At 47.6% G+C, this 27118-nt stretch overlaps 1 protein-coding gene and 1 pseudogene across 5 annotated transcripts in view; one reads left to right on the top strand and one right to left on the bottom strand.

The window, feature by feature from the left end:
* The window catches only part of LOC147109759 (uncharacterized), a 1788622-nt pseudogene that overhangs the window by 747009 nt on the left and 1014495 nt on the right, over positions 1-27118 (bottom strand).
* The window catches only part of LOC147109761 (uncharacterized), a 137427-nt gene that overhangs the window by 39674 nt on the left and 70635 nt on the right, over positions 1-27118 (top strand). For all 5 annotated transcript variants that reach the window (XM_086003879.1, XM_086003878.1, XM_086003877.1 and 2 more), the window contains 3 exons: positions 20208-20327; positions 20908-21045; positions 22351-22491. In XM_086003879.1, the coding sequence (XP_085860005.1) occupies positions 20208-20327; positions 20908-21045; positions 22351-22491 (399 nt within the window). The remainder of the gene's footprint in view (positions 1-20207; positions 20328-20907; positions 21046-22350; positions 22492-27118) is intronic.

Below are 27118 nucleotides of genomic sequence, written 5' to 3'. Positions count from 1 at the left end.
CATCCGCCGCTCCAGCAGCCCTTGGGCCTCGCCCCTCCACATCGCCCCCAAGCCCGGCGGAGGCTGGCGCCCTTGCGGGGACTACCGCCGCCTCAGCGACGCCACCACCCCCGATCGGTACCCGGTGACACACATCCAGGACTTCTCGGCCCGATTGGCCGGACGAACCGTCTTTTCCAAAGTCGACCTGGTGCGCGGTTACCACCAAGTCCCCGTACACCCCGCGGACATCCCCAAAACGGCCGTCATCACCCCATTCGGCCTGTTCGAGTTCCTGAGGATGCCCTTCGGCCTCAAGAATGCAGCACAGGCTTTCCAGCGCCTTATGGACTCAGTCCTCCGGGACCTGAACTTCCTATTCGTCTATCTAGACGACATTCTCGTGGCCAGCTCCTCCAAACAGGAACACCTCGAACACCTTCGCATCCTGTTCGGGCGCCTAGCCCAACACGGGCTCATCCTCAGCCCGGCGAAGTGCCAATTCGGCCTAACCGAGATCGATTTTCTCGGTCACCACATCACCCCTGCCGGGGCCGTCCCCCTGCCCAACAAGGTGCAGGCCTTCCAGCAATTCCCCCGCCCCACAACCATCAAGGGCCTCCAGGAGTTCTTCAGGATGGTGAACATCTACAACAGGTTCATCCCCAGAGCCGCAGCCCTTATGGAGCCCCTATACGACTCCCTCCGAGGAAAATCCGGCAAGATGGACGTAGCCTGGACCACTGACACGGCAGCCGCCTTCGACGCCACCAAAAACGTGCTCGCCGATGCCACTCTGCTCGCGCACCCGAGGGCCGATGCCCGGGTCGTGCTCACTACCGACGCCTCCGACCACGCGGTCGGGGCCGTGTTCGAGCAGTGGGTCAATGGCGCGTGGCAGCCACTTGCCTTCTACAGCCGCCAACTGCGCCCCCCGGAGGTCAAATACTCCACTTTCGACCGCGAGCTTCTCGCACTCCACCTGTTGGTCCGCCATTTCAGGTTCCTCCTGGAAGGCCGCCCCTTCACCGCGTATGTGGACCACAAGCCACTCACATACGCGATGGCCAAGCACACCAAACCCTGGTCCGCGAGGCAGCAACGCCAGCTCGCGGCCGTCTCCGAGTTTACTACGGACATTCAGCACGTCTCCGGTAGAGACAACGTGGTCGCCGACTGCCTTTCCCGTCCCGCCGTCTGTGCGAATCACCTCGCGGTCGACTACGCACAACTAGCAGCGGCCCAGCTCACGGACCCAGACCTCCTCTCGGCAGCTACCAGCCTGCCAGGGCTACGCCTAGCCAAGGTCGCGCACGGGCCCGAAGCCACGGCAGTCACGTGCGACGTCTCACTCGGCCAACCCAGGCCGGTCGTCCCTGAGACCTGACGCCGCCGCGTCTTCGACGCGCTCCACGGGCTCTCTCACCCGGGTTCCCGCGCATCCATCAAACTCCTCTCCAAGCGCTTCGTCTGGCGTGGCCTTAGCAGAGATGTTCGGACTTGGGCCACCTCCTGCCTCGCCTGCCAACGGGCTAAGGTACAGCTGCACACCAAAGCACCCCTGGGAGACTTCGAGGTACCCAGCCGCCGCTTCGACCACATACACGTCGACATCATCGGTCCCCTGCCGCCATCGCAAGGCCAAACTTATCTCCTCACGATGGTCGACCGCTACACACGCTGGCCTGAGGCAGTGCCGCTGACCTCCACCACCACAGCCGACATCGCCAGGGCGTTCGTTAACACCTGGGTTGCGAGGTTCGGCGTACCAGCCGACATAACCTCCGACAGAGGCGCCCAGTTCACCTCCGAACTCTGGACGGCCACAGCACGCAACCTCGGGGTGACGCTCCACCGCACCACGGCGTACCACCCGCAGGCCAACGGACTTTGTGAACGCTTCCACAGGTCACTCAAGGCCTCACTCCGTGCCAGCCTGCAGGACAGTACCTGGACTGACCGCCTACCGTGGGTGCTACTCGGCCTACGCACCGCGGTCAAGGAAGACCTCCAGTCCTCGGCAGCGGAGTTAGTCTACGGACAACCGCTGCGCGTCCCAGGCGAATTCCTTCCGGAGCCTACCAAGCCTTGGTCGGCCGAACAGCAGCGGCTCGACTCTTTCTCTTCCGCTCAGCAGTTCGCCCCACTTCCGGTCAACTGACACGGCGAACTCGCACCTCACGTCCCGCCAAATTTACAGCAGGCGCGCTTCGTCTTCGTGCGACACGACGCGCACCGCGGGCCCCTGCGACCCCCGTACGACGGTCCGTACGAGGTACTACAAACCGGGGCAAGGTATTCAAGCTGCGACTCGGCGACAGGGTCGAGACAGTCTCCATCGACCGGCTCAAACCAGCACACACAGAACCAGGGGAACAGGTCCCCGTGGCCCAGCCTCCAGCCAGAGGCCGTCCCCCCGGCAAGCCAGCACAGCCGGCGGCGAACCGCCCGACCCAACCAACCAGACCGGCGACCACTCAGAGCTGCTGCGGCAGAACCATTAGACCACCGTCACGACTCGTCCACTCCTCCTAAGCGGATTCTGGGGGGAGCTCTGTGGCGACACGCCACCACTGGACATAATCCGCTCACGGCGGCACAGACAGTCTAAGCAGAAGCCCCCAGCCGGGGGCCCTTTCCTCCAGCAACTTGTTTCCCGCAGGGACAGGCTGCCGGGAGCACTTCCTGTCTGGGGAGTATTTAAGTGGATGCGCGGGCTTTTCTAGTTCCTGTTTGCCATGTGGTCAGAATAAAGAAGCTGTGTTTTCAATAGCTCTGTCTCGACTCCCACGTTTGCCGCGGTATCTCAACATGGCCACAATATGATATTTGTTTCTGGAAAAATTCACACTTAGGGCGATTTGCTCATAGGCCCCGTTCTCTCAGCCTCGTGAGCACCTGCTCCAAATTGGCAAGGTGCTCGTTGTCATTTTCTCCTGTTACAAGGTTGTCGTCTAGGTAGCATTGAGTCCCCGGAATCCCTTGCAGGACTTGCTCCATAGCTCTTTGCCAGATAGCTGGAGCTGATGCTACTCCGAAAACCAGCCGATTGTACTGGTACAGGCCTTTGTGTGTGTTTATCGTGAGATACTTTTTAGAGGCCTCCTCAACCTCCATCTGTAGATATGCCTGTGCCAAGTCAATTTTGGTGAAATGTTTCCCTCTGGATAGTGAGGTGAAAATATCTTCTATCCTCGGAAGAGGATACTGTACTGTATGAAGAACCGAGTTTACAGTCACCTTGAAATCCCCACAGATGCGAATTTTTCTCTGTTCTTCAGATTTATCATTATTCAACGTTTTCTTCATGACTGGGACGATGGGTGTTGCCCACTCGTTCCAATCTACCTTGGATAAGACGCCTGCTTTTTCCAAATTCTCCAGCTCTGCCTCGACTGCTGGACGAATTGCGTATGGCACCGGCCTCGCCTTAAAAAATTTGGGAATTGCCGCATCTTCCACTTTTATTGAGGCGGTGGCGCCTTTCAGGGTTCCTAGTTCCTGTTGAAACACTTCTTTGGCGTTAGCCAAGATTTCTTTTAATCGTCCAGGTATGACGTCATCATCATTTTTTTTCTTACTGGTCACCGTCAGTGCCTGAATGGAGTGCCAGTCTAAACGTATCTTTCTGATCCATTCACGTCCCAACAACGGTGGACCACCATCTTGCAGAACGTATAAATACAACTTCTGTATTTCCTTGCCGTTGTATACAACAGGCACCCTTATTTTCCCTCTGGGGTATACTTTCTGCCCCGTATATGTCTTCAAGATAATGGATGTGTCTTTCAAAGGTATATGCGGAAATAGCCGCTCGTAATCCCGTCGACTTATGATGGTCAGAGCTGATCCTGTATCTAGCTCCATTTTAACTGGGGACCCCGCTATTTTGAGGGTAACCCAAATGGTCTGGTAATCTTCTTTGGCAACTACATTATGTAATTTGAGACAGCTCAGTCTCTTGTTTCCGGAGTCACTATCGCTCTTCTGGTCTTCGGAGCTACTGTCCGTCATCATTTGTACCTTTCTGTACTTTTCCTTATTGACCTTTTTACTGTCAGCGGATTTTTTTCCAGATCGGCATACACGTGCAATGTGTCCCATCTTTCCGCATTGCCTGCATGCTTTGTCCTTGAACCAGCAGTCCCTCTGGTCATGGGTGGATCTGCCGCAGCGATAACATCTCTCGAAACCCCATGTCATTTCATGGGTGCCGAAGTCCTGTGGCTTTTGCTGTATCTCTGCAGCTCCTCTTGCTGCTGCTTTGTATGATACAGGGATACTGAAAGCCTTTTCCAGTGTCAAATCTTTCTCAGAAAGTAGTCTTTTCTGTGTTCCTTCGCTTAGGAGACCGCAGACGAATTTGTCTCGTAGAGAATCTGCCAGTCCTGCCCCGAATTGGCAGTGCTTTGACAGCTTTCGTAGTTCGGTGAGGTAATCAGCGTTACTTTCATTCTTGTGCTGATTCCTCCTGAAGAATTTGAATCGTTCCGCTATCAGCAGCGGTGTTGGGTTTAAGTGCTCCTGTAGGGTATCAACAATCTCCTTAAAATTCTAGTCTATCGGTTTGGCTGGAGTGATCAAGTTTTGTAACAGCCCATATGTCCTTGCGCCCATCAGATTTAGAAGTACCGATGCCTTTTTATCATCCACTACTTCATTCGGCTTGCAATATACCTCCACTCTTTCCACATATGTGGTCCAACCCTCTATATCACTATCGAAAGCAGTAATATTGCCAGTCTTAATCATCCTGAAAATCAAAAATGGCGCCTCCCGCGCTTTCCATTCTTCCCTGCCGAGTCAAGATGGCGCCTCCCGCGCTTTCCCGCCGCTGCCGCTGCTGCCAACGCTGTTCTCTGCGGTTTTTATTTACACATATATTTTAAACAGTTTCTCCGTCACTTGGAGAATCATTCCCATCGGACTCTCTGGGACTTTCCCCTCCCTCTGCTTGGTCCGAACGCCGACCTGCTTTGCAGCGCCGACCGTCTCCTGAGTGCTCCACCCTCTGTCTCTGTTTGCTTCTGCCTTCCGACTCGCTGCCCGGCCCCGCTGCAGAGCTACCCGATCGAGCCCCAGCCCGCCGCCCAGGAAGGATCAGTGCACTACCTGCCACCAGCCTGTTTAGCTGGTGAAACCACAGTTTTTTTTTTTTCTTCGACCTTCGTCTGAGGAATCGATCTCCTTGAGGTGCTGCCGAATTGCAGGTAAGTTCGTTTCTAACTCGTCGCCACTGTTGTATCCGTGTGTTAATTGTTGTGTATGTAATATGTGTGCTACTTTGAACCTATGGACAGGACTGCACTACTTGTAGGGCGTAGTGATACGCAGTACCACTCCTGGCCATAGGGGTATAAATAGTACTGTGGGTACTGATCTCCCCTCAGTTCCCGCCTGTGGGCATGAAGTAAAGACCTACGTATAGTCCCTACCTCCAACCAGTAAAGACCTGTTTGAGTTATACGTTTAAGTCTTTGTGTTAATTGTTCAATACAATACACATACTTAACATTAATGGAGACACGGAAAGCAGGAGTTGATTTAACAAGTGTTTACTGAACAAAGTCTGGAGGTGAACTAACTATACAAGACGCTATACAGGCTTATATACCCGAGTGGTCACTACCGGTACTACAGTACACAGGGGCTTCAAAAAACATGGTTCCTCTTAAAGGTACATACACCACATTAACTTTCAGTCATTCACGTACAAGGACGCCCTCTGAACACCAACATTTCCCAATCTCTCATCAATTAAAAAATATTCAGCTTTTCTATTTTTCCTACCATAGTGGATAACTTCACCTTTCTCCACATTATACTCCATTCTCCACATTATATTCCATTTGCCATGTTCTTGCCCACTCACCTAGCCTGTCTATATCCTCTTGAAGCCTCCTTGCATGCTCCTCACAACTTACATTCCCACCCAGCTTTGTATCATCAGCAAACTTTGATATATTACATTTGGTCCCCTCATCCAAATCATTGATATAGATTGTGAATAGCTGAGGCCCAAGCACTGATCCTTGTGGTACCGCACTAGTTATAGCCTGCCAACCCGAAAATGACGCGTTTATTCCTACTCTCTGTTTTCTGTCCATTAACCAATCCTCAATCCATGCTAGTATATTACCCCCAATCCCATGAGCCCGAATTTTGTTCAATAAATTCTTGCATGGCGCCTTATCGAATGCCTTCTGAAAATTCAAAAACACCAGATCCACTGGTATCCCCTTATCATAGAATCATAGAAAGTTATAGCACAGAAGGAGGCCATTTCGTCCAATCGTGTCCGTGCTGGCCAACAAAGAACTATCCAGCCTAATCCCACTTCCCAGCTCTTGGTCCGTAGCCCTGCAGGTTACAGCATCCCAAGTGTACATCCAAGTACTTTTTAAATGTGGTTAGGGTTTCTGCTCTACCACCCTTTCAGGCAGTGAGTTCCAGACACTCACAACCCTCTAGGTGAAGAAATTTCCCCTCAAATCCCCTCTAAACCTTCCACCAATTACTTTAAATCTGTGCCCCCTGGTTTTTGACCCCACTGCTAAGGGAAATAATCCTTTCTACCCACTTTATCTATGCCCCTCATAATTTTATACACTTCAATAAGGTCTCCCCTCAGCATCCTCTGATCCAAGGAAAACAAACCCAGCCTATCGAGTCTTTCCTCATAGCTAAGTTTCTCTACTCCTGGCAATATCCTCTGTACCCTCTCTAGTGCAATCACATCTTTCCTGTAATGTGGTGACCAGAACTGCACGCAGTACTTTAGCTGAGGCCTAACTAGTGTTTTATACAGTTGAAGTATAACCCCCCTGCTCCTGTATTCTATGCCACGGCTAAGAAAGGCAAACATTCCGTATGCCTTCTTAACCACCTTATCTACCTGGCCTGCTACCTTCAGTGATCTGTGGACAAGCACTCCAAGGTCCCTTTGTTCCTCTACACTACTCAGTGTCCTAACATTTAATGTGTATTCCCTTTCCATGTTAGCCCTCCCCAAATGCATTACCTCACAGTTCTCCGGATTGAATTCCACTTGCCACTGTTCTGCCCACCTGACCAATTTATTGATATCTTTCTGCAGTCTACAGCTTCCTTCTTCAGTATCAACCATACAGCCGGTTTTAGTATCATCTGCAAACTTCTTAATCATACCCCCTATATTCAAGTCTAGATCATTGATATATATCACAAAAAGCAAGGGACCTAGTACTGAGCCCTGCGGAACCCCACTGGAAACAGTCTTCCAGTCACAAAAATACCTATCAAACATTACCCTCTGCTTCCTGCCTCCGAGCCAGTTTTGAATCCAACTTGACACTTTGCCCTGGATCCCAGGGACTTTTAACTTCGTGACCAGTCTGCCACATGGGACCTGATCAAAGGCCTTGCTAAAGTCCATATACACTACATCAAATGCGCTACCCTCATCTACCCTCCTTGTTACTTTCTCAAAAAATTCAATCAAGTTTGTCAGACACGACCATTCCTTAACAAATCTGGGCTGACTATCCTTGATTAATCCATGTCTTTCTAAATGAAGATTGATCCTGTCATTCAGAATAATCTATTCTGCTAGTTACAACATCAAAAAACTCCAAGAGATTTGTCAAACACGATTTCCCTTTCATAAATCCATGTTGACTCTGCCCAATCCTATTATTATTTTCTAAGTGCCCTGTTACTTCATCCTTAATAGTAGATTCTAGCATTTTCTCCACTACTGATGCCAGGCTAATTATTTCCCTGTCTTCCCTCTCCCTCCTTTCTTAAATATTGGGGTTACACTTGCTACCTTCCAATCCACGGGAACCATTCTGCAATCTATGGAATTTTGGAAAATGACAACCAATGCATCCACTATCTCTATTGCCACTTCTTTCAAAACCCTAGGATGTAGGCCATCAGGTCCAAGGGACTATTTGGTTTTCAGTCCCATTAATTTCTCCAGTACTAGTTTTTTACTAATACGAATTTCTTTCAGTTCCTCATTCTCGCTAGACCCTTGGTTCTCTACTATTTCCAGGAAGTTTTTTGCATCTTCTTCTGTGAAGACAGACACAAAGTATTTGTTTAATTTCTCAGCCATTTCCTTATTCCCCATTATAATTTCTCTTGTCTCAGCCTGTAAGGGACCTGATGTAAGAAAAAGGAGACTTACCATCAAGTAACTTTAAAGTAAGCTTTAAGTAACTTATAAACACACTATATACAAGAGAGGTCTTTACCATGCCTCTGGTAGAAGCCTCTTACAATACTGAACAGACCAGTATTTATACCAGTCCAACAGGAAGTGACATATGACAGGAAGTGAGGTATGTACACAGTTCATAGTTCACAGTTCACAGTTCACAGGAAGTGATGACATAACTTCCCGGAAGTTATTATTTTTATCACATTCTTCCCTCCTGCAGGATTAGGAGGCTGTGGTCTACCTTTTGGTCCGCAGCCGCCGAACAAGGAAGAGTCGCACCCATTTGGATTCCCGTCGTAGAGGGTCGCTGGTCCGCTTACATGCGGTTGGCCATTGGTCAGAGTCTGTGTGGCCTGGATTGCCCTGTGAAGGGTCGGGGAGATCATGGCTTCGAGTACGAGCCCCAATAGGTTCAAAGTCGGACTGCCTCTGTTCAGAGGGAGGTGCAGAGCTGGTCTGTGGCGGATCAGTACTTTCATGCGCGGTACTGGGAGGGTCGCAACCTTGAGCACGGGGTTCTACCGGCACCAAGCTAGTTGGTGTCCGATCAGGATCCTGGAGAGGGGTACCCGATAGGTCCCAAGAGTTTCCTGGTGAAATGCCATCACCCGATGTCCCACTAGGTCCTGGTGGGCAGGGAGCCAGATCCCGTAATGATACGGTAGATTCTCAGCCGTCGGAATATCGTATGTTTGCATAGGTGGGGTTGGCATCGGTTAGTTCGACCTCGTCTACAAGAGGGTCATTTTTAGACATCCGAACGTATCTTTGGAGTAATACAGGTCCAGGAGTAGTTAGCCATGACGGGAGTGATGTCCCATGAGATGAGCGACGCTGGAATCCAAAGAACCGCTCATGAGGTGTAGTATTTGTGGCTGTAGAAAGCAGGGACCGTATAGAGTGCAATGCATCCGGAAGCACTGTTTCCCATTGCTGGTCTGGTAGGCCCCGAGATCTTAAAGCGAGACGTACGGAATTCCAGATGATACCGTTATACCTCTCTACCTGCCCATTTCCGATGGGATGGTATGGTGTTGTTTTGCTTGTAGCAATTCCCCGTTCTGAGAGGTAGTCCTTGAGTTCCCTTGACATAAAGGATGGACCCCGATCTGAGTGAATATAAGCCGGCATGCCACAGAGAGAAAATACCTGCTCAAGGCAGCAGATTACTGTGGACGCCAGCATATTGGAGCAGGGGAAGGCAAACGGAAAACGTGAATATTCGTCGATCATGGTGAGCAAATATGTGTTCCGAGTTGAAGAGGGCACTGGGCCCTTAAAATTGATGCTAAGTCGTTGCATCGGTTGGGTTGCATGTATGAGTATACCAGCTGAGGGGCGGAAGAACTGAGGTTTTAATTCCGCACAAAGCCGGCATTCTGAGCATATTTTCTTTACATCTCCAGTGGAAAAAGGGAGATTCCGTGATCGTACGAAATGTAGCATGCGCGTAACGCCAGGATGACACAAACCATTGTGGACATCCATGAGAGTGGAGGATGACATAGTGGAGCAGAATGCCCGTGTGAGGGTGTCCGGGGCCACATTCTCCTTGCCAGGCCGATAGAGAATGGTATAACCAAAAGAGGCCAGTTCCATCCTCCAAAGTTGTATTTTATTATTCTTAATTTTGGTTCGTTTGCGATTATCGAGCATGAAGGCGACTGATCGTTGGTCCGTGATCAATGTAAAGTGCTGGCGAGCTAGAAAATGGTTCCACTTCCGTACTGCCTCTATGATGGCTGTGGCTTCTTTCTCAACCGGAGGATAATGTAGCTCGGCACCTTGTAAGGTCCTGGACATAAATGCTACAGGACGACCTTCCTGATTCAGAGTAGCCGAGATCGCCACCTCCGAGGCATCACATTCAACCACGAAAGGGAGATTCTCATCAATGGAGTGAAGAGCCGCTTTCTCCAACTGTTTTTTGAGAAGGTTAAAGGCTGCAACAGCCGCTGTTCCCAGTGGAAATGATCTAGCATGCAGCAAGGGTTGGATTTTGTCCGAAAAATGAGGAATCCATTTAGCGTAGTATGCAAACAGACCGAGAGCCCGACGTAAAGAAGCCGGATTCTTAGGTGACGGGAGCTCTTGGAGCGGGCGAAGTCTTTCTGGGTCTGGCTTAATGATACCATTGCCTACGCAGTAGCCAAGGATGTTGATGGTCGGTTGCGACTCAACAGATTTGGATTCATTCAGGGTCAAATTACAGCGATGGAGGGCATCCCGAAATTTTTGGAGGTTGGAGTCATGTTCCTGTTGATCGTGACCTGCAATGGTAATGTTATCAAGATTGGGAAAAGTGTCCCTTAGGTTTTCCTGCTTAACCAGGCCATCCATTGCCCGTTGAAAGACAGCCACTCCATTAGTAACCCCGAATGGGAGGCGACAAAATTGGTACAGCCGTCCATTAGCCTCAAAGGCTGTGTACTGCTTATCTGAGACCTTCAAGGGTCACTGATGATAGGCACTTTTTAAATCGTAAGTTGAGAACACTTTGTATTCGGCCAGTTTATTAACCATATCATCAATGCGTGGCAATGGGTAGGCGTCCAAGTCGGTATATTGATTGATGGTTTGCGAATAATCGATGCATAGTCGCTGTTTGTGAGGTTTTAGAGGGTTCTTGACAATGACGACTTGAGCCCGCCAGGGCGACGAACATGGTTCAATGATATCCTCTGCTAGAAGTTGAGAGATTTCAGTCGCAATAAAAGATTGGTCTTCCTGATTAAAGCGCCGCGATTTCGTTATTATCGGTTGGCATTGAGGCGGAATACTGGCAAATAATGAGGGTTCATCAAGCGAAGCTGCTGATAATGCACAAAATGGTAATTTAGACGGTATATTAGAAATAGTAAGTCCGGGTTTGGATCCACCAAACTCAATGGTGAGTTTCTTATGCTGTTTTTGGAAGTCCAGCCCTAAGAGGAGATCACTACATAAGTCCTTGAGCACCGAAAGTCGGGTGGAGGGATACATACGACCATGAAGTGTCATATCAACAACACAAAAGCCGGAGATTCTGGTATTAAGTGATGACTGGGCCATCGCAATTGCCTGGTCCGATGGGAAGACATGTAGTTTCAATTTCGCAACAATCTGTTCCTTAATGAAACTATCAGTACTTCCTGAGTCAATTAAGGCATCTAAGGTATGCCCTTTAATTGAAATTTTTGTGGCTGCATGAGACAGGTTCTGTGGGCAAGCAGCTGTAATTGGTGTCGTTGCACAGAGAGTGGCTAAAACTCTCGGTGTGCTTCTTCGGGAGAGAGCTCGAGAGGAAGCTTGATAGGTCCTAGCTGGAGCATCTTGATAGGCCCTAATTGGGGCAGTTCGGTAGGCCTTAGCTGGATTGGCCCTCGTAGAGGCCCTTGATAGGCAAACTTTAGCAAAGTGTCCTTTTTTCCCGCAATAACTGCAGATTGCATTGCGAGCAGGGCAGGTTTTCCTAGGGTGAAAAGCATCTCCACAAAAGAAGCATTCCTTCCTAGATTGCCAAGAGGCTGCTAAAGTGGGGTCGTCCTCCTCTTCTTCATCAGAATTATCAGAATTAGATTCCCCCATGATAGGGTTCACCTGAGACCGCTTGAATTGTCTGGTTGCAGCTACAGCAGCAGATCGAGATCTGGGCAGCTGATAGAGGTCTGCATTTCTCTTTGCCAAATCCAGTGAACAAGCTAGGTCAAAAGCTTTTTGTAGCTCAAGTGTTTTACTTTCTAGTAGACGCTGGCGTATAAATGGAGAGGCAATCCCGCAGATGAAAGCATCACGAATCATTTCTTGGCGGTACAGCTCAGCTGAGGCTGCCTGAAAGTTACAATCTACGCTGAGCCTGCGAAGTTCTTGCAGGAATTCGTCAATTGATTCCCCTGGCCCTTGTCGGGCTGTGGCCAGTAGATGTCTAGCATAGACCTCATTTGGGGTCTTCGCATACAGTTTCTTAAGTGCCCGAATCACCTCTTCGTAATTATCCCAGTCATCAACATATTCGAACACTTTTGGGGTCACATAATTGACAAGTATCTTCAATTTAGCAGGAGCATCCGCTTTACATTCATCCAGAAAATTCTCAAAAGTACGATACCAATGCTTCCATACCCTGCCAGCTGCTGGTGTATTCGGGTCCAAGTCCAGACGAATAGGTCTAAGGATTTTCTCCATGATGGGTGGTTCCCTGGATCCTTAACTTCCGAGTTTGTCTGAAGGTCTAGTATTTGTCAGTGTAAATACTAAGTTACTTAAATTGATGTAAGAAAAAGGAGACTTACCATCAAGTAACTTTAAAGTAAGCTTTAAGTAACTTATAAACACACTATATACAAGAGAGGTCTTTACCATGCCTCTGGTAGAAGCCTCTTACAATACTGAACAGACCAGTATTTATACCAGTCCAACAGGAAGTGACATATGACAGGAAGTGAGGTATGTACACAGTTCATAGTTCACAGTTCACAGTTCACAGGAAGTGATGACATAACTTCCCGGAAGTTATTATTTTTATCACAGGACCCACATTTGCTTTCATGAATCTTTTCCTTTTTACATATCTAGATAAGCTTTTACATTCTGTTTAAATGTCTCTCGCTAATTTACTCTCATATTCTATTTTCCCTTTCTTTATCAATTTCTTGGTCCTCCTTTGCTGAATTCTAAAATCCTCCCAATCCTGAGGCTCACTACTCTTTTTGGCAACATTATAAGCCTCTTCCTTTGATCTAATACTATCTTTAACTTCTCTTGTTAGCCATGGTTGGATCGCTTTTCCTGTGGAGTTTTTATGCCTTAATGGAATGTATATTTGTAGATTTACATCCCCCATGACTACTGTATTACCCTTCCTACATTACAGCAGTGATTACACTTCAAAATTACTTCATTGGCTGTGAAATGCTTTGGGGTGTCTGAGGATATGCAAAGCGCCCTGTCACTATCTGTATAGCGTGATGTAATGCATTTCAGTTGCAGGAATAAGGAGGCCACATACTCCTTGGAAAATGAAGTTGATTTTTAGAAATCACACTTAGTAGAAGCATAGCATTATGGGTAAGAATAAATGGTCAAGGCATCTTTGCCTGGCAGCAGCAAGTTATAGGCTTTGATCACAGCTCAGCACGCAACCACAAAAAAAGGATAAAGATAGACAACGTGCTGAGACACAGAAAAGAGGTAGTGACTTGACAATAATAGGTCAAAAGGAAACTAGCCGTTGGGGGATTAGGGAAGTCACCAGGTGGGCAAATGATGGTTCAACCGCCAGCGAGACTGTTAGGAGAACGTGGCAAGAAATAACTTGAATAACAAGTGACGCGAAAACATGTGATGTCACGCGAAAGTATAAATCATTGTGGTTTGTAAGCTTAAATACCGGAGACCGAAGACAATCGAGGAGACAGCCAGGAACGAGCTGCGGGGCTGTAAGCTGTCTCCCTGATCAGCCCATAGGTACCTCCGCGGATTGTTTGTATTGTACTGTTGAATAATTTTGTGTTCTTGTGTTTTAAATAAACTGCTTGGCTATTTTACCATTTACAGACCAGTGTGCGGATTTAATTAATTTTATTTCGCCACAACAGAAAATAAGTGTCTAAATGGGACAGAGGAGTTAAGGGAATCTACAGGTACAGATTCACAAATCATTAAAAGTAGCAACACAAGTTAACATGGCCATAAAACGTTCAAACAAAGCACTGGGGTTCATTTTAAGAGGAATATAATTGAAAATCAGGGAAGTTCTGCTAAACTTTTATTGAACCTTGGTTAGACCACACTTGGAGTACTATGTGCAGATCTAGTTTCCATATTATAAAAAGGAAGGTGCAAAAAAGATTTACAAGGGTGATACCAGGACTGAAAGGGGGAGACCGGAACTAGGTGCCATAAATATAAGAAAGTCACTGATAAATCCAATAGGCAATTCAGGAGAAACTTTACCCAGAGAGGGGTGAGAATGTGGAACTCACTATCACAGGGAGTGGTTGAGGTGAATATAGTCATAGTCATAGAGTCATGAGTCATAACGACCTATCGAGTCCATGCTGGCTCTCTGCAGAGCAATCCAGTCAGTCCCATTCCCCTGGTCTATCCCCGTAGCCCTGCAAGTTTTTTTTCCGCTTCCGTCAGGAGCGAGTTCCAGGTCCTCACCACTCGCTGTGTAAAAAAGTTTTTCCTCACATCCCCCCTGAATCTCTTGCCCAAAACCTTAAATCTGTGTCCCCTAGTCCTTGTACCATCAACTAGTGGGAACAGCCTTTCCCCATCTAGCCTATCCAAACCCAACATAATCTTGTACACCTCTATCAAATCACCCCTCAACCTCCTTTGCTCTAATGAAAACAAATCCAGCTTCTCCAACCTGTCCTTGTAGCTAAGATCCCCCATCCCCGGAACCATTCTGGTAAATCTCCTCTGCACCCTCTCAAGAGCCTTTACATTCTTCCTCAAGTGTGGTGACAAGAACTGGATGCAATACTCCAGTTGTGGCCTAACCAGCGCTTTATAAAGATTCACTCAATAACTCTATTTATGAAACCCAAGATCCATATGCTTTGCTAACCAGTCTCTCAATATGTCCTGCCACCTTCAGGGACCTATGCTTATTAACTCCCAGGTCCCTCTCTCCCTGCACACTCTTTAAAATTGTGCCATTAAGTGTCTATAGCCTCTCCCTGTTCCTTCTGCCAAAATGCATCACTTCACACTTCTCTTTATTAAATTCCATCTGCCACTTGTCTGCCCATTCTGCTAGTCTTTCTACGTCCTGTTGCAGTAGATTGGTATTGTTAAGTCTGTGGGTTGTATTGTAAATAATCACAGACTCCACTGTTAACAAAATAAAACACGTCTTTACTATTCAGAGGCTCGGGCGATTCTGCCCTAGTTAACGTATCACAACCCTTATATACTGGTGTGGTCACTATTGGTATTACAGTATACATGAGCCAACAAATAGTGCCACACCGAAAGTAGTGCTCTTAAAGGCGAACGGTTACATTCTATAGTTCCCTTAAAGGTAAACGGTTACATACACAACACTCCTCCCTTTTTAGCTTATTACTTACAGAATCCCCTTTAAACATACAATCTTCAACTTCATATAACAGTTTACAGATATACTCTCGATGGAGTCAACGTCATATAACAGTTTACATGTTTAGTCTCTGTGGAGGTTTCCGGATCCTCTCTGGATAACGCCGAAGTGGTGTCGTCATTCCTAGCGGCCCAGTAGGGGTGCCTGGCAAAATCGATTCAGCTGGAACAACAGTGTCAGGTTCATCTGAATCCAATGTTACTAGATCAGCAGTAGGTGTTCTAGGTATTTCAGTTTCAACATTACTCGGGTCAGGTGGTGAAGTCGAGTGCTCATTTGTGGCGGACTCTATGAGCTGGTCAACATGGCGCCTTATTACATTGTCCCCAATGTTCACCGTGTACATCAACGGGCCTAGCCTTTTTTTAATAGTTCCAGGCTGCCATTTTTCTGTACGATAGTCCCGGGCCAAAACTTGTTGCCCCATCTTGAAAGACCTAGTTGCCCTGTCATTGATGTTCTGGAATTGCCGGTTCTCCACGTCCCTTCTGACATTGGGTTTAAGTAGATCCAGCCGGCATCTTAAGCGTCTGTTAAAAAACATCATTGCGGGAGTTTGATTTGTGACCGCATGTGTTGCATTTCGGTATGCCAACAAAAAACTGTCTACCTTATGTTGTAGACTTATGTCTTCATTACTCATGGCCTTTACGGCCTTCTTGAAGGTCTGGACGAACCTTTCAGCCAACCCATTGGAGGCGGGATGGTATGGGGCTGATGTGTAATGTTTAACCCTATTGCTCTTTAGGAATTTCTTGAATTCCTCGGACACAAATTGTGGTCCGTTATCGGAACAGATCTGTTCCGGCAGGCCATTCCGAGCAAACATGGTTCTTAACACCGTGATGGTTTTCTCCGTCGTGGTGGTGGTCATTTTAATTACTTCCGGCCACTTGGAGTGGGCATCTACCGCTATCAGGAACATCGAGTCCATAAATGGACCAGCAAAGTCGATGTGTACTCTTTGCCAAGGAGATGAGGGCCACTCCCATGGGTGCAGAGGAGCCGGTGGTGGTGCGTTCTGAACCCTCTGACATCCTAGGCAATTCTTGGTGATCTCCTCTATGTTCCCGTCAATGCCTGGCCACCACACAAATGCTCTCGCTAAATTCTTCATCTTTACTCCACCCAGATGTCCTTCGTGCAGCTCCTTGAGTACTTTCTTTTGGAGTTTGGGCGGAATCACCACTCTCGACCCACACATTAGGGTTCCCCGGCACACCGACAGTTGTTCTTTCCTCTGTGAGAATGCCTGCAGTGTTGGTTCGCTCTGTGCTGGCCATCCCTTCACCGTTAAGTCATAGACTCGTGAAAGAGTCGGGTCATTCCTTGTCTCCTTCTCAATCATTGAGTTTGTTATCGGCAGACATTCCACAATGGACGAGTGGAACAACTCCACTGGGTCCCCTGTACTCGCTTCTTCTACTGTCGGCAATGGTAAGCGTGATAACCCATCGGCATTTCCGTGTTTTGTTGACCTTTTGTACTCAATGTCATACTGGTGTGCCCCAAGTAAGACTGACCATCTTTGTAGCCTTTGTGCTGTCATGTTGGACACGGCCTTGTTCGGGTTAAATATGGACACCAACGGCTGGTGGTCTGTCAGCAATGTGAACCTCTTACATTGCAAGTAATGGTTGAATTTCTTCACGCCCCACACAAGACTGAGGGCCTCCCTGTCTATCTGGGCGTAATTTCGCTCCGCGGTTGTCAAAGATCGGGACGCGAAAGCCACTGGCCTTTCCGAGCCATTTGGAAGCCTGTGCGAAAGTACTGCTCCAATTCCGTACGGTGAAGCATCACACGCCAGCCGAAGAGGTAATGCTGGGTTGAAATGAGCCAACACTTCCTCGGAGGTAATCAACTCCTTGCTTCTGCGAAAAGCCTTTTTGCACTCCTCACTCCACTTCCATGGTGTCTCCTTTCGCAACAGCTCATTCAGTGGATGCAGCACCGTGGACAAATTTGGTAGGAACTTGTGGTAGTAATTGATCAACCCCAAGAATGATCTTAACTGTGACACGTTCCCTGGAGCGGGAGCCTTCACGACCGCTTCTATCTTCTCCGGTGATTTATGCAGTCCCTCGCGGTCAATGATATGACCGCAGTATGAGATTCGTTTTTGGAAAAACTCACACTTATTGCGGTTAACCCTAAGGCCATACTCCTTTAACCTGGTGAGTACCAGTTTCAAATTCGTGAGGTGTTCCTCTTCATCCATTCCCGTGATTAGGATATCATCCAAATAGCACTGCGTGCTTGGAATTCCTTGTAACACCTGTTCCATGGCCCTCTGCCAAATTGCTGGTGCCGAAGCCACTCCAAAGACCAGTCTGTTATAACGGTACAAACCTCTGTGGGTATTGATAGTTAGGTATTGGCATGACTCTTCCTCAACCTCCATCTGCAAATATGCCTGAGCTAGGTCTATCTTCGTGAAGTGTTTTCCTCCAGCCAACGAAGCGAAAATATCTTCAATCCTTGGCAGCGGGTATTGCACCGAATGAAGCACTGGGTTCACTGTGATCTTGAAATCCCCGCAGATACGGACCTTCCCTGGTCCCCCTGGCTTACTACTTGGTGAGGATTTCATGACGGGTACAATGGGCGTGGCCCACTCACTGTAGTCTACTTTTGACAGAACCCCTGATCGTTCAAGTTCTTCTAGTTCTGCCTCCACTGCTGGTCGTATTGCATACGGTACCGACCTGGCCTTACAAAACTTTGGGCTTTCATGTTCTGCAATCTTAACCCTTGCTTTAATACCTCGCAGCTTACCCAGCCCTTGTTGGAATACTTCTTTCGCTTCATCTAATATTCGGGACAACCGTTCAGATTTGACGTCCTCTTTCTCGTGCTCCACCGACATGGCGTTTAGCTCATGCCAATCCATCTTTATTTTTCGGATCCACTCCCGTCCTAGAAGTGGTGGACCTCCCTCAGGCAGTACATACAGATCCAGACGGCGGTAATTTTTGTCTTTGTATCGCACATTAACTCCTGCCTTCCCAATAGGGAATACTTTGTGTCCCGTGTATGTCTGTAGTACTAATTCTGTATTCCGTAGTGGAATATGTTTGAAAAACTTTTTATAGTCATGCTTATTCATGACCGTCAATGCCGATCCCGTGTCTACTTCCATTTTGACTTTGGCCTTTTCAATCCGCAGCGTCATCCAAATGGTTTGTCTGTCAGCTTCGTTGTTCACGTTGTGAATTTTTAGACTGTCCAGTCCCTTGTATTTGAAGTGTGAGTCGGACTTTTGTTCCCTTGGACTCTTCTTGTACCCTTTTTTTGCGGACTCCCTCTTGTTGTCCGTCATTCTTGACCGGCATACTTTTGCTATGTGCCCGATCCTGCCACATTTCCTACATTCTTGGTTCTTAAACCAGCACTGATTCTGGTCGTGCGTTGTCTTTCCACAACGGTAGCATTTGGAAGTGCTTGCAGTAATTTGATCCTTCAGCACTGCTACGATCTCTTCGAAGGTCTGGTCCACTGGTTTAACTGGTGCTATTAGATGTTTCAAGAGCCCGTATGTTTTTGCTCCCATCGAATTTAACAAAGTTATTGCCTTGTCGTATATGGCTACGCAATATATTCCTATGCGTTCCCCATACGTGGCCCTGTCTTCTATTTCAGCATTAAAATCATTAATATTTCCTCGCTTAGGCATCTTCTTCTCTTTCCGAGAACAGCACAAGTATTTCTTTACTTATTATTAATTTTCTTCTCTTCTTGAGAACACCACAAGTATTGCTTTACTTATTTCTTGTTTCTGAAAATTCTAATTAATTTTCTAAGATGGCGGTTTCCCGCTTCTGCCTTCTTCCCCTGCGGTTTTCCCGTGAAAAATGGCGGCTTTCCCGCGCTTCTCGCTCTCCCCGCCCACTTCAATGGCGGTTTTCCCGCGCTTGACGGTCTTCGCCCGTCCCCCGACGCTGTCTTTCAGCCCGAGTGCGGCTCTTATCAGCGGATGCGATCGATGGCCCGGCTGCGCCTCGCACTTGAAAGCGGCCCCCGGCCTCTGGCTCACCCGCTCGCGCGGATCTTGCTCGCTCCCTCCCGGGCTCTGGCTTACCCGCTCGCGCGTTTCACCGCGGCTCTTATCAGGGATTGCGATCGCCCTTATCTCCCGATCGGTGGCACTGTCTTTGCAGCCAACGCTGCGGCTTACCCACGAGGTTATGGAGGCTTCAGGGTCCTAATGCCTGTCGCTTCCAGCCTGTCGGTTCCAGACTGGTGAGGATTGAAACCTCTCTTCAACGTCCTGTCTTCGGACGAAGCCGCCGTGGAACAACTGCCGCAGGGTTCGAATCCTGACTCGTCGCCAATGTTAAGTCTGTGGGTTGTATTATAAATAATCACAGACTCCACTGTTAACAAAATAAAACACGTCTTTACTATTCAGAGGCTCGGGCGATTCTGCCCTAGTTAACGTATCACAACCCTTATATACTGGTGTGGTCACTATTGGTATTACAGTATACATGAGCCAACAAATAGTGCCACACCGAAAGTAGTGCTCTTAAAGGCGAACGGTTACATTCTATAGTTCCCTTAAAGGTAAACGGTTACATACACAACAGGTATCATCATCACTGTTTGACACATTCCCAAGTTTGGTGTCATCCGCAAATTTAGAAATTCTACTTTGTATTCCAATATCCAGGTCATTTATATATATATTTAAAAAATCACAGATATATTTAAGGGGAAGCTAGATAAACACATGAGAGAGAAAGGAATAGAAGGATATGGTGATAGGATGAGATGAGGTAGGGTGGGAGGAGGCTCCTGTGGATCTGTTGGGCCGATTGGCCTGTTTCTGTTTCTGTACTTTCGATGTAATATTCCGAGATTGTTAAATTTGCTCCGTTCAATGTGACTGGGAACAGTGACTGATTGTTTCCCTTGTGTTGTTTGTTGCAGCCTCGGCTCTGAAGTGTTTCGGTTGTGTGAGTCCACCTGGAAAATGTGAACAGAAGGAAGAAGTCTGCGAATCAGGATTGAAAGACATGTGTTTCTCAGCGACAGTCAACGGAACAATGGGTACATTTTCCTCTTTTGTTTGCCTTCGAATATATTTAATTTCTAGTGAGCTGGCAAAGGTAGGACAGAGGCTTCCAGGAGTGGCGCTGAGGTACAAAAACCTAGGGGTAGAAATTCATTCTGGAAGGTAGCATGAAACGGGCGGTAACCCGTCATTCGCCTGTTATAGACACCCCGCCCAATATTCATTGAAGTCAATGGCACGGAATATCGGGCGGGCGTATCACAGGCAGCCGCTGGGACTCGGGCCAAGATAAACCCAGTCTGGCCCCTGGTCACTCTGGGCGGCTGGGTCCGTGTGGCCGGCTCGGTGTAAGGAGAAGCGAGGATCAGGTTGTCCAGGGCACATGGATGTGAAGTGCGGGCGGGATTGGTGGACTGGGACATGGACAGGAGAGGAGGGAAGAACAGGAGAAACAATTTAAACATAACAGAAATGAGATGGATGGAGGGAGGGAGGCAGCGATAAATAATGGAATGTCTGGATAAATAAAGGGACTGATGGTTAAAAAATGGATAAATACATGCATAAAGTGTAGAATGAATATTAGAAGATGCAATGTGTTCTCTCTGTTTTCAGAAGGAAAGATTTCCGACGGATATTTGAATGGCTGCGGAAGTTGCCCTGAATCCTTTTCCTACAACCTCGGTTCTGTGATGTTCTACCGGGAATGCAGTTCCTGCAGCTCCGATTTATGTAATGATAAGCCTTTTCCAGGTAAGCTGAGACACACAGTAACCGATTGGGACACTCAAGTGAATCTGGTTGATATCTCTATACGGTATGTTCCTGTAAAACTAAAACCCTCCTGGAATATCGTACTGATCTTCATTCTCTCTCTTCACAACACATTGCGTCTCTGCAAAGTTAGGAATGATCCAAATTGTTTTTCCTATTGTGTTCACCAAAGGGAAATATTAAGAACATAAGAACATAAGAAATAGGAGCAGGAGTAGGCCAATCGGCCCCTCGAGCCTGCTCCACCATTCAATAAGATCATGGCTGATCTGATCCTAACCTCAAATCTTCTATCACTCTCCATCCCACCCGAACCCATGTGATCTCCCAGGAGAGGCGATAAACCAGATAAAAAACCCAATGGCCAATTTGGGAGAAAAAATCTGGGAAATTCCTCTCCGACCCATCTAGGCAGATGAATGGATCCCTCTCCCATTTCCGACACCATGAAGCACTCGGAGATGGCCCTGGGTGCTGAAAGCACAGTGCAATTTTGGTTTTCTACTGAAAGGCCTCCTCCTGTCTCCTTGCTTTTCTCGCTGGCCTATCGTTTCATTTGGATTTGTAGCTATAAAACTACTGAAGTTCTATATTCTCCCCACATCAGGACGGAATCTGTTCCAACCCAGATACCCGAGCTGGATCCGAATCCATTGCCCTGCGTGAATCGCACTGGGTTGATTGGTCCTCAAGGTGTGCTTCTCATGGATCGATCTCAATTTCTACCAATCCCAGTGTGATTAAAATAACCCTGCTTCAGTTAGGTGGAGAGAGTAGAGAAGCTGGGATTGTTCTCCATAGAGCACAGAAGGTTAAGCGGAGATTTGATAGAGCTGTTCAAAATTATGAGGGCGAGAGTAAGCAGGGAGAAACTGTCTCCACTGGCTGGAGGATCAGTAAGCAGAGGACACAGACTAAGATCATTTGCAAAAGAACCAGAGGGGAGATGAGGAGAATGGTTTTAGCAGCGAGTTGTTGTGATCTGGAATGCGCTGCCTGAAAGGGTGGTGGAAGCACATTCAATAGTAACTTTCTAAACGGAATTGGATAAATCCTGAAAAGGAAAAATAAATCAGGGCTATGGGGAAAGAGCAGGTGGAGTGGGATTATTTGGATAGCTCTTTCAAAGTGCCAACAAAGGCCTACTTCAGTGCTGTGTGATTCAATGTAGCTACTTATTAATTGATTGATTATTAATTAAATTTTAAAATTCGTGGATCTGGTGATTCTTCATCTACAAGTCAATGTTTTTGGGCTCCTTAATATTCTGTGTTCATCTTTCAGCAAAAAATTACACACCCAATGGCCTAGAGTGCTTTGGATGTTATAATGTTTCTTCTGAAACCTGTGGCAACAGTTCGCACATCGTGAAATGTTTCGGGATTCAGGATCGCTGCATCAGTGCTTCCTCTGCACAGCCGTTTCGTAAGTTTAACTAGTAATATGTCATTGTAACAGCGTGAACTGTTTCATTGATGTTACGGGGGATTCCTCGTTTGCTGAAAGGGATCTCACGATGAGATGAATGTAAATCAAATTCAGGTGGGATCTCCATGTCAGTTGCACAATGTTATTTCAGGTGTAGTTGTAAGGATGTAGGGAATGGTGAACTAAAGACCATTGGAGGACTGTTCAACAAAGAACGACAAGTGAATTCTGCCCCCTTGAATTCTACTTCATTGAATTATCTGGAGATTAGCCCTTCCCCATCTAACGTTAATAAAATGCCTAAAATTTATCTTGTGGCTGATCCATCTCTCATTACCCAGTCCATCGCACATTACCAGTCCCACAAACAAACCAGTCATAGCACGGGCAGAGTACATGACTGAGTGAATTAGATAACATTCTCCCGCTGAGGCTCATCAGAGATAAAGACATACTCTTAAAAACTGAATTAATATTACCTTGTTAACACATCCATTAAAACATAATTAATACACACATATATATATCCCACAGTATGTGCGTATGTATATATCACAGTGTGTGTATATACACAAAAGCAAGGCCAGCATTTACTGCCCATCCTTAGTTGCCCTTGAGAAGGGGGTGGTGAGCCGGCTTCTTGAACTGCTGCAGTCCGTGTGGTGAAGGTGCTCCCACAGTGCTGTTAGGGAGGGAGTCCCAGGATTTTGTCCCAGTGACGATGAAGGAACGGCGATATACTTCCAAGTCAGGATGGTGTGTTATTTGGCCGGAAACTTGGAGGTGGTGGTGTTCCCATGTGCCTGCTGCCCTTGTCCTTCTAGGTGGTAGAGGTCGCGGGTTTGGGAGGTTCTAGGAGGATTGAACAGATTAATGCGTGGCTGGAGAGATGATGCATGAGGGAAGGCTTTAGATTCCTGAGGCATTGGGACCATTTCTGGAGAAGTTGGGACCTGTACAAGCTGGACGGGTTACACCTTAACAGAGCCAGGACCAATATTCTCATGGGGAGGTTTGTTAGAGCAGTTGGGGAGGGATTAAACTAGCTTGGCAGGGGGGTGGGCACCAGCATATAGGAGTACAAAAGAGGAATAAGGTGCATAAAAGAGTGATTGTGTTGGATAGTACTAGAGTTGATAATGCTAGAGATGGTGGAGTAACATATTAGATAGGTGCAGACTAAGAAGGACTGCGAAAAAGTCAAAAATGTGTTTAGCATGCATGTATGTAAACGCACAATGTGTGGTGAATAGGGTTGGTGAGCTACAATCACAATTAGCTGTGTGGCAATATGATTTGTGACAATAACGGAAACGTGGCTTAAAACGGTGAGGACTGGGCACTTAATATTCAAGGGTATAAGGTGCTCAGAAAAGATAGGGAAGGAAAAAAGGGAGGTGGGGTGGCAGTGCTGATTAAGGAAGACATTGTAGTGTTGGAAAGGGAGGATGTTCTTGAGGGGACAAGGACAGAATCCATTTGGTTTGAGTTGAGGAGCAAAAAGGGTATGATCATGCTATTGGGGGTATTCTATAGGCCTCCAAATAGTGAGAGGGAGGTAGAGGATCAAATCTGCAGGAAAATCGCAGAGATATGCAAGAGCTATAGAGTGGTGATATTGGGGGACTTTAGTTACCCAAATATCGATTGGGATAATGCTAGGGTAAAAGGAAAAGCAGGGGAGGATTTTCTGAAATGTGTTCAGGAGAAGTCCCTTGACCAATATTTTCTTGGCCCAACTAGGAAGGAGGCATTGCTGGATCTGGTGCTGGGGAATGAGGTGGGCCAGGTCGACCTCGTGCCTGTGGGATAACACTTGGGTATGAGTGATCATCATATCATAAGATTTAGATTAGCAATGGAGAGGAGCAAGGAACAATCTAGAGAAGAACTTCTAAACTGGAATAGGGCTAACTTCAATGAGATGCAAAAGGATCTAGCCAGGGTAAGATGGAACCAAAGACTGACAGGAAAAACTGTAATGGAACAATGGGTGATCTTTAAGGAGGAGATATTCCAAGTACAGGCTAGGTACATTCCAACAAGAGGGAAGGGTAAGGGAACCAAAGCAAGGGCTCCTTGGATGATGAGTGAGATAGAGAAGATGATGAAACAAAAAAGAGGGTGTATGATGAATGTCAGGTGAATTCTTCAAGGGAGAACCAGACCAAATACATTAAGTTGAGAGGGATGTGAAGATGAAAATAAGATTGGCAAAGAGAAACTATGAGAGTAGAATGGCAGTTAACATAAAAGGGAACCCAAAAATCCTCTACTGGCATGTAAACAGTAGGCCTAGAAATTCGGTGGGCTGCGCCACCAGTTCACGCCCAAAGAGGGCCCTTAGTGGGTTTAGCACCACTGGCCACGCCTCCCGCAAAATTTAGCGGGGCACTAATGGCGGCGTTAGCCGGTAGCGCTGCGCCGCCACCGATGATGTCATCGGTGTGCGCAGCGCCCCGCTACCACCCCGATCGCGAAATTTGGTAGCATCCCCGCTGTAAAGCAGGTCGCAATTTGCCACTGGTTCAGGGGGGCCTACCTGCGGTGGTAGAGGCACTGAGGTGCGGGGTGGCCATTTTTTTTGCTGGCCGCCTGCTAGCACTTCTTCGCGCAGCTGTCCCCGGCCTCCTGAGCACCACCCCCCCCACATTGTGCCAGCTGTCTCCCAAGAGCCCGGCACTTCTCCTCGGTGCCGGGCTCTTTTGCCGGCACTCGCGATCTCAGATCGTGCTGCAGCAAGCCCCTCCCGTTTAAGAAGGGGAGGAAGGCCTGCAGTACCACAGCGCGCCGTGCCGCAGCATGTGGCGCTGCGGCACGTTGCGCTGCGAACTTCAGTTGCAGCGCCCCAAGACGGATGCGGGGCGCCTCGAGTAGTGCCACGCTTCCGTTTGGGGCACTCAAACTGAATTTCCGGCGGGCGCTCGCAACTCCTTCCGGGGCGGTACTTCCGGCGCCCTGGCGAGACTGGCGCCCCGCCGAATTTCTAGGCCTAAGCAAGTAGGAAGGCAGCGATGACCGCCGGTATCCTGTCAGAGAGTGGCAGCCTCCAAGACGCTTGGATCTGTAGGCTTAGTGACTTACCCACAAGACTGGGGCAGAATAAACCCTAGGGTAAAGTCAGGGTTTGAGGCAGTCTACCTCTACCCTGTTAGTTGAGTAAGTCAAAACTTGTCCGCAACCGCCTCTTCATCATGAGCGAAGCGGGGGAAGTGTTGGTTGTGGCATGCGGCTCGTTCCTGTAGGACAACAGGAAGCTGTTCAGACGTTGGGGGATTGAGCCCTGACTTTGCGATGCCTTCAAGGTTTAAGTTAATTAAGGAGAGCCAACACGGATTTGTAAAAGGCAGATCGTGTTTGACGAACCTAATTGAATTTTTTGATGAATTGAAAGAGAGGATTGATGAAGGGAATGCAATGGATGTTGTCTGCATGGATTTTCAAAAGGCGTTTGACAAAGTACCACAAAGAAGGCTGGTATAGAATAGATAGGTCAGTGGCAGCTTGGATAAGGAATTGGCTTAAGGACAGAAAACAGCGAGTTGTGGTAAATGGCTGTTTTTCAGACAGGAGGATGGTAGACAGTTTTGGTCCCAAAGGGTCAGTGCTGGGGCCACTGCTTTGTTAAATATATATAAATAATCTGGATATTGGAATACAAAGTAGAATTTCTAAATTTGCCAATGACCCCCAACTTGGGGGTTTGGCAAACAGTGAGGATGATACCAATCGACTGCAAAAAGACAGAGAAAGGCTAGCAGAATGGGCAAACAAGTGGCAGTTGGAATTTAATACAGAGAAGTGTGAGGTGATGCATTTTGGCAGAAGGAACAGGGAGAGGCAATATATACTTAATGGCACTGTTTTAAAGAGTGTGCAGGGACAGAGGGACCTGGGAGTTAATGTGCATAGGTCCCTGAAGGTGGCAGGACATATTGAGAGACTGGTTAACAAAGGATATGGGATCTTGGGCTTTATAAATAGAGGTATTGAGTACAAAAGTAGGGAAGTTATGTTGGACCTTTATAAAGCACTGGTTAGGCCACAACTGGAGTATTGCGTCCAGTTCTGGTCACCACACTTTAGGAAGGATGTGAAGGCACTTGAGAGGGTGCAGAGGAGATTGACCAGAATGGTTCCGGGGATGGGGGATCTTAGCTACAAGGACAGGTTGGAGAAGCTGGATTTGTTTTCATTAGAGCAAAGGAGGTTGAGGGGTGATTTGATAAAGGTGTACAAGATTATGACGGGTTTGGATAAGCTAGACAGGTAAGGCTGTTCCCACGAGTTGCTGGTAAAGGACTAGGGGGCAGAGATTTAAGGTGTTGGGCAAGAGATACAGGGGGGATGTGAGGAACAACTGTTTTGTGCAGCGAGTGGTGATGACCTGGAATTCGCTGCCGACGGAAGTGGTGGAAGCGGAGACACTCAATGTTTTCAAGGGGAAACTGGGTAGGCACTTGATTGAAATAACCTTGCAGGGCTACGGGGATAGAGCGGGGGAATGGGACTGACTGGATTGCTCTAGAGAACTGGTATGGACTCAATAGGCCGAATGGCCTCCTTCTGTGTCGTTATGACTCTATGATCGTATGACTCTAAGCCTTGGCGAGTTGCTGCAGTG

The sequence above is a fragment of the Somniosus microcephalus genome, chromosome 12 (assembly GCF_052327205.1).
Source record: "Somniosus microcephalus isolate GS21.2 chromosome 12, FLI_Smic_1.0, whole genome shotgun sequence".
NCBI classification, from domain to species: domain Eukaryota; kingdom Metazoa; phylum Chordata; class Chondrichthyes; order Squaliformes; family Somniosidae; genus Somniosus; species Somniosus microcephalus.
This window is presented reverse-complemented; position numbering and strand designations above follow the sequence as displayed.